This window comes from Fulmarus glacialis, unplaced genomic scaffold (assembly GCF_000690835.1).
Source record: "Fulmarus glacialis isolate BGI_N327 unplaced genomic scaffold, ASM69083v1 scaffold12787, whole genome shotgun sequence".
Taxonomy (NCBI): Eukaryota; Metazoa; Chordata; class Aves; order Procellariiformes; family Procellariidae; genus Fulmarus; species Fulmarus glacialis.
In genome coordinates this window covers 688-9,267 of record NW_009222659.1, presented here as the reverse complement: position 1 = coordinate 9,267, position 8,580 = coordinate 688, and the positions used below count along the sequence as shown (strand labels likewise).

The 8,580-nt window shown below is 35.0% G+C and overlaps 1 protein-coding gene across 1 annotated transcript; it reads left to right on the top strand.

Moving 5' to 3' along the window:
- Nucleotides 1–4,277: 4,277 nt before the first annotated feature.
- On the top strand, nucleotides 4,278–6,889 carry LOC104079481 (solute carrier family 41 member 2-like; the record flags this gene model as incomplete). The annotated part of the gene is made up of 2 exons (XM_009581531.1): nucleotides 4,278–4,977; nucleotides 6,782–6,889. Coding segments are annotated over exons 1-2 (663 nt in total), but the record flags the coding sequence as incomplete, so codon positions are not given.
- Nucleotides 6,890–8,580: the final 1,691 nt, after the last annotated feature.

Below are 8,580 nucleotides of genomic sequence, written 5' to 3'. Positions count from 1 at the left end.
TTTTCCACATAGTGTATACTGTCTCTGTCTGTATTTTTTAAATGCCTGTATGCATCAATTGTATTAATTCTTATGGGGAAAATTGGTTTGTTATCCATTGGATTGCTAAGTGTCTCACTTTTCAGGAACAGGTCTTCAGCAAACAGCAGGGTATGGCTGTATTTCCTATTTGTGTATGTTTGCAGGACTATTTGTTTATGCTTGTGTGTGTTTGCAGGAGACTGAGAAAGGGAAGTGAACAATACACAGTAATTGTTATGTGTTATAAAATGTATGAAGGAAAAGAAGAAACTATTAAGAGTAGGTACTTAGGAAGCAATAAAGAAGTGGAAATTATTATATTCATAGTCTGGATATAGCTCATTATTTTGCTTGTAGGGACAAAGACAAGGTGTCCTTTCATTTCATATATAACATGCCAGGTAGGATAAATTTGAGGCTGCTTCCTGGTTTCTCAAAGGATCTTTTCTCTCTCTTTTCCTTTTTTTAGTACTTCACCTTTCTCTGTAACCTCCTGATTATATGGCAAGAAACCAGATTCACTTATCTCCTCATCCTACAGAAACTGGGGATGGGATTTTTGAGATTTTTACCTCCTTTTCCTCATATGAGTTACTCAAGTAGAGCTTGCTTCTATAGCTGGCTGTATCTTTTCTGGACAACACAATAAAATTGGCATTGTTCTTGTCAAGCTTCTTAGGGAGTTCTTGTCCCTGAGATCATATTGCTCCTTAGATGGTTTGCTGCATTTTATAGGTACAAAAAAAACCCCTAAAAGTACAGCAATATTAGCATCCCATAACTCGGGATAAAATTATTGCATCAGGTGACATTTGGAAAATTATCTTTGTTGGAACAGGTTTTTAGAAATGAATAGTTACATTCAGAAGGCTTCATAGTTATCTCCTCTCTGTATGCTCTGAGAAAGTGATTACTCTTCACTGTATAGTATATTTTTCAGTTTGTCTTCTTAAATTCTCATTTTTCAGCACTTACCATTAGCTCACTTTTTGTCTTTCCAAGTCTTTTTGGTAGGAAAAACATAAATTACTGTCACCCAAACTGCTTTGTACTATTTCAACTGTTAGCCATCCATGCCAACCTCTTCCTCCCTTTGTAACTTGCTAGTTGACCAAATTATTTTTCTGTTCCTCTTTTTTTTTTCTTTTAAGTGCCATTTCTATTTGTTAAACACTTTCTCATATTAAATGAAACCGCAATATTTCCAAAAGATTTGTTTCTTAAAAAAAAGATAGTAAAAATTTAAAAGGAAAAAAGTCCATATGTTAGAAAAATATGGATAATTAACCCAAATATTTTTGGCCAGAGTTCCAGAACAATGAATAATTTCCATGAGTCACTGGTCTAGCACTCTGGTGATGTGACTGGAGGACATATTGGAGAAACCACTATGAGAGCCAGACTCTGCCTTGTTAAACTATTGGGAAATTTTCTCAATGTATTTCCCCGTGAGTGAAATAAAATCCTTCATTTGTTACTCCTCCACCTCTCCCCAAAAAAACCCACCACCCCCCAAAAAAAACAGTGAGATTGCTGTGGGTCTAAGTACGTGTCTTTCATCACAAACACTTTTACATTTTAATTCTACATCCCGTTCTTGAATTCTGTCATAACGTTTCTTGTGACCAGCCGAAACTCAGCCAGCTAAAGTGATCCAAAGTTTTCCCTCTGCAAGCTTCATAAGTTGCGTGCCACTTCGCATCCTCATAAATCAGTTGGCAACCTTCAGCACCCTAGGCTATACCCTACCTGAAATTTTAATTTTCCTCAACTTCCATTAACTTCTCTTCTCTTGTATTCCTCTTAATCCTTCTATAAAGCTCTTTGCTGTTGTCATAGAAGTTGATAATAGTTAGTTTGCTAGTTTAATGATACATCTGCTTCTGCTTGTCTTTTTTTTAATGTACTGTTTCTTTTACTTAGATAATGCCACCTTTGGGCCAGGAAGAAACAAAATTACCTCCTCTTTTTCTGTCTTTCTGTAGCACTTAACAGAGCACCATTTTGGCCTGTGGTTAGAGCTCCTCTGGGATAGCAGCAAAAGTTGTTTTGTTACTCCTAATTAAAGTGTGTGGAAACCAGAATTGTGGCCTAGGAGTTTTTATGCACTTAAGCTAAAAGGTTCAACGTAGCACAATCCTCTACAGAGCGGCAAAAGATATTGCAGGAGTCTTGATTACTTAAATTCCTCTGCTGGCCTTGTGGATAAAAGATTGCTTTTTCTTGCAAAACTTGACTTCTTTCTAAATCAAGTTATAAACTCCATTGTAATTTTTAAAATATTTGTTTCTTGGTCAGAGCTCCCTTGGATGAAGCCATTGATAGAGGGAAAATCTTCATGTTGCGTCTGAGTCGTCTCTTCACTCACAAAAACAAAATAAGTAATTCTGTGACCAGCGGGACTTTTGAAGTGGACTTGCTGTGGCCATATATGAGTGAATTATCCTAACTAATGTTTGAAGATGCCTTACGGCAAGGGTACAAATTTAGGTCTCTTATAAGGCCGTTAGTTACTAAAAGCTTTGACATCTCTACTCTCTGTCAAATCTATCTGAAATTGCTCCAGAAATATTGGATGACTTAAAAACATTGAAATGGAGGGAGGGGAAGTATAGGGATCATAACATAAATGATATGATCTTAGGAGCCTTGTTTTCTCAGGAAAAATACATTAAAAATCCTCTAAGCCTAAACTATTTTTATTTCCTGCAGTCTGTAAAACTATGTTTTCCCAGCTTTGCACAGATACAGTGTGGAAATTGAGCTTGTGGAATTGTGTTATCCCACATCATGCTGGTGTGGTCTGCCTGGCCTTTGTTTCTTTGTTTTTGACAATCGTTTACCTGTATTCATGGAGTCTAGTAATAAATACCAAAGTCAACAAATCTTCAAGTCAAATGAAAACTGTTGTTCTTTTCGTAAATTACCATAACTATTATCACAACATGAAAACTGAAGAAGAGGAAGGTAAAGTGGCTTCTGATGGAGGAAATGTCAAATGACTTGAGGCTATATATAATATATATATTATAATTAATTGTTTAATTTTCTACCATAATGGAAATTTCAAAGTAGAAATAAATGCACATTAAATCACATTAAACATAAAAGATATATTGTATTTGCACGATTTGCAGAAAGCAAAACAAACTGACCACGTCAAGAGTTAATATTGATCAAATAATTACATTTTACATTTTAGTGGTTACCAGACATCAGAATAACCTGTCTTTCAGGAAATATCTGCAACCTAAACCTCATGCAAAATTAAATTAAAATCAGAATTTTAATATCTTTATTTTAATTATGCTAACTCCTAACATTTTTTCTAATTTTAATTAAATTTTAATATGCCATATTTATGAATATAGTACTGCAGATTTATTTTTAAATTAGACTAATTTAAACTATTTTAGACTAATTGGTCTGAATTTCATTACTGTCTCCTTTCCTTGATATTGTAGTATTTTATGAAAAAATGTCCAGTTTTACTATGTATACAGGAGGTCTTTATATTTAACACAATTTGTATGCTTGCTTCAGAGAAAATTCAGTTACTGTGATTTTAAAATAGCATGCTTTTGAATCGTACATACCAATATCGGTTTGTCATCTTTTTAAAGGGATGGAGGGTAGGGACCGTCAACACATAAGGCCTTTGCTACCCAGAATATTGCTTCCGGCTTGCCACCTCTGATAGTGTTTTGAAAGTTAGGGGTTTTTTTCCCTGTTTTTTCCGTGCTCCTTTCCATTAGCATAAAGTGGGAGGAACAACAGTGGCCCCACAGTGCATCATGTGGGTTCCATTTGTCCATACCCTTGCACCTTGCAGAAGGACGTTTCTCTGGGGACCTACTGCTCTCAAGGCTACTGGAAATCTAGGGCTACAGACAGTATCTGCCTGAAGATTTTGACTTTTTGGGCTTTAAAAAGGCAAAAGCTAGGCCCTCACCAATTCACTTACAGTCCACGTTGCTGTCTCTTTCTTTCACTGGAAAGTACCCCGATTTGTGAAACTTCCTCACCCACCAACTTTCCCTTTTTACCTTCTAATTTCTTTCAACTTAGGCAGTTGAATGTTGGAGGAGATTGGCATTTCTACAAATACTTGCTTTGGAAAGATACGGGGTGATCTGAAAATTTAAACCAGTATCTTGTGTCTTCTGTAGATTTATTTTAAAGCTTGAATATATACTTTTTACTTTTTTGCAGATCCAGTCTTGCTTATGGAATTGTTGAAGATCTGAGATCAATGAAAAAACATTTTTGCATGCAAAAAAGGATCATTTTGGTTTATCTGTTTTAAAATCATCGAGTGTGGCACTTGATGACTCATCTACAAGATTTCTTCACTGACGTCTGAAGAACAAAGTGCTTTTCAACCTGTACTTCTGTAGCACTATGACTAACTGTAAAGGCAGATCTACAATCTCCAGAACAAATAGCAAAGTTCATGACAGAGAAGGTTTTGTAAACTGGACCATAAATCTTAATACAATTCAGTCCGATAAATTTTTGAGACTGCTTTTGAGTATGGTTCCTGTTGTTTACCAAATAAACCAGGATGAAAGACACAAAAAAGTGAATGGTGTCTGGCAAGATGGATTACAACAGGCAGGACACAATTTTAATGTTAAGTCTGAACAACGCACAGAGTACCATCACTTCTCAGAACCAAGTTTTCATGGTAGTAATGGACACAGCCCATCTAGCTGTAGCCCTAAATATGATGATTTTACCAGTTATAATTACTGTGATGGTATGGACACTTCAGAAACAGATGCCATGTTGCAGGAAGACAACCTATCTAGTGACAGTAATGAAGATATCATTGTGGAAGGGAGCAGAAAACAACCCAAAGAATCTAGTAGTATTATGGCATTACAGATACTTGTTCCTTTTTTGCTAGCAGGATTTGGAACAGTTTCTGCTGGCATGGTTTTGGATATTGTGCAGGTTGGTATTTGCTTTGGAAGATTTTTTTTTTTTAACAGGTAGTCTGTGGCGTTTATAATTCTAACGTGATATTGTAGATGTTTACAATATTGAGGAGTAATTAGGTCTGTGTATGGTTCTGCTACTATGAACTCCTTTCCCCCAAACCTCATCTTAAACAGTTCCAGTGTTTAATTTGGAGTCATTCAAGTCTTGCTAAGTGTTGTCACTTAGCCACAATGAGCTGGTGAATAAAACTGTTACCTTCTGCTTTAACTAAGGATAGAAACACAGTAATGATGCAAAATTCTGTTGACACTAGTAAATGTGTACGTAGTCAAGTGCAAGTTGTAGTTAACCGTGATGTCGCAATACACAGGAGTTTAAAAAGATTAGAAGAATTTATTGCATTATCTCATCTCCTTGTATGCTCCAAGTCTATGCAATTTCTGAAATACTTTGTAGATTTGGTCCATGATGATGCATATGGTATACGAAAATGTGCATTACATTCATATGTTATATGAAAATCATATGAAGTGATTGAGAGCTTTTTTGAATATTCAGGTGTATGTAAGTGACTTTTTTATATAACATTAGGTAAACTGAACACTCAGAATTACAAACGTGAGTACTGTGAACAGGGCTGCGAAGTCATGTCCACCTTGAAATATAATTGTATTAGGTCCAGAGAAGCCAGATTATCTTGGTTTGTGATTGCAGACTTAACTGATGGTAGTTATTCAGGATTAAGATAAAATTCTCTGAATTTTAAGATTTAAGTTTAATAATATTTTTAAAACCTTTTTGGAGTATTATATCCTAAAACCCTACTGACATGGAATACTTTTAGGACTGGTTTCTAGCTTAACGCAGTTGTAAATGTCATCAGCATTTCAGTGGAGTTAAAAGTAACAGTTTCCTATGAAATAAATGTGATATCAGCAGGATATTGAAATGTGACAGAACGTGTTTTGAAAATGAAAACTTGAAGACAGCAAAGCATTCTAAGCTTGTTTTTTTACAAACATTTCATGGCTATTCTTTCCCAGTAGTAAATACATATGTAACTTCACATATAGGAAATTCTCAGATCTTGTTTACATTTGAGAATTGAATCATTTTTAAAATTAATAGTTTAAATCATTGCAAATCCCTGAATAAAAAGACAATTTACAATTTTGTTATTTTAATTTAGTTAAAGGTGATGATTACAAATTCAATACATGGATTGACAGATAAAGTAGCACAGCATTTCTGTGCTGAGAACTCAGCACACACAAAAGATTATGGGAGAGTTTGTCTTTGCCTTATAAAATCTGGGTTTTGGAAAACTGCACTCTTCTAAATTTCACACTTAGAAGTAAAAGAATTAAAAGAAGCTTTTTTCATTTACAGGCCCTGTCCATTTGACAACTAATTCCTCGCTGTTTTTATGTGAGATTTCTACACAGTTGGAAGGGAAAAGATGAAAATATTATTGTAAATTAAGAGCAGAATTCGAGAGCAGTCATAGCACCTGGTACTATTTTAAAGTCATAAAAAAAAAAAACCCTTCAAATTAATGACATCTTTTTTTAACTAGGTTTGTTTTAAGGCCAAGTTTTATATCTCTTACTTTTAGTATTCTCATCTTTGAAGTAGTAGTATGCAGTCATAAATCTATTTTATCTAGATAGATAACAGTTCTGGCTTTAAACTTGTAGGTCTAATATAAAAATATTGATTTTTTTAGAGGCTTATGTTATGAGTTACAGAATTTTTTGAATACTTTGCAGAGAGAGAATTTTTCAATTGAATTTTTCCCACTGTATCCTTTAAATAGCACTGGGATGTGTTCAAGAATGTTACTGAAGTTTTTATCTTGGTTCCTGCACTTCTTGGTCTGAAAGGAAATTTGGAAATGACCTTGGCATCTCGGCTGTCAACTGCTGTGAGTAACTTTCTCTTCCCCTTCCCTCTTCAGATACATGTTGTAAATATTTCAAAAGGAAAACAAATCTTTAGAACACAAGTGTTTTATGTTTATGGCTTAATTTGGCTGTTACGGGGGCTCTTTAAATCTGTTATTAAATTGGAAAAGTTAAAAAGGCGACCCCCTTTAATCTCCACACATGAAAATTTTACTTCTTTGGTCTCTTTGTGTGTCATCATTCAGAACAGATAAAGTAGATTTTTGAGACTTACGTGTGTATTCCGTAAGGTTGACAGATCTCTTTGGCCTTGATGGGGTTTGAACAGGCTAACAAAATGTGTACATTTTGAACACATTTTTGAAAGACCATTTGTGTGGCACCAAAATGAAGCAGTGCTGCCATTGCTACTCCAGATCTTTGTTAATCAAACTGTAAGAAACTCTTTTGTAGCTTTCTGGCTAAATAATTTTATTACTTTTTTGTTGTTGTTGTGGTGGTCTTTTTGGACGTGCTTATTTTTTTGTGTGTGTCAACACTGTAACATAGCGTAACTAGGTTTTCTCTGTGTCTTCTTTCTTACGTATTTGCTATAGTTCTTTTCTACATCTCAGGAGATGTTCCATCCCTTCATTTTTTTAGCCTAAGCAAGCCGAATTACCTTACCATATATCTTTTCTCTGTGTGTGGGTAACTACCGTGAACAGAATGTTCTAATAACATGCCTAAACTATTTCTGGTACCTGAACTGGGTATCTCTGTATGACACTGCCTTATGCAGCATTTCTCCTTTGTAAGATAATTTTTTTGTTCTCCAGCAAGGCCCGCTCTCTCTGCCTGTTCCTGCTTGAATGAATCTTTCTAGAAAATGTTTGGTCAAAGGTGTATATAACTCCACATGAGACCTCACTATGGCTTTGTAGAATAGTATTTCCTTATTTCTCTCTAAAATTGCTCTTGAAACTTTCTAAGTTTACATGTGCTTATTTTCCTAGCAGTGTCAGTTTTAGACCTTACAGTCACTTTGTGATCAATGACTGTGTCCTAGTATTTCTCCTTTTGTGTTATTTCCAGCTGTCACTCCCATCTTCTGGCAGAAATATTATTAGTCCGTAAGTGCATGACCTTGCATTTCTACTGTTGAATTTAATCTGTTTTCGTTGCTGTAATCCTCAAGGTCATCCAGTTTTTGTATGATATTACAATGCTTTATATTGACAAGGTCCCCCAGCTTTCTGTCATTAATAAATTTCATTGCAACATTATATTGAGTTATTGCCCAAATGCACTCTGTGATGGACATAGCCTTAGCAGTCCTATGAAGGTTTGCTTGTGTCATGCCCGGTATAGAAATTGATTACTTTTGCCCTATATCCATTCTTTCATACATAAGAATTGACATGTTTTGTTGTATCTTTGTCAATGGCAGCCTTAGCTATTCAGTCTTGTTTTCTGGTTGATTTTAATGCTCTTACTTTTCTGAGTATTACCACTGTTTCTTAACAATATTTTGTCTTTAAACCTTATTGCCTTTACTGTCAGGCATAAATACTTTTGTCTTTTACCTTACTTTTTTTTTTGTGTTGACCTGTTGCTTAATTTGTTCCTGACTGGTACAGTTCGTGGCCTGAGGATTGAAAGTGCTTGTATTGCATGGTGAAAAATACACCAAGTCCAAGATCTACCAGTGCCTTACTGAAGGCTTAAAAAA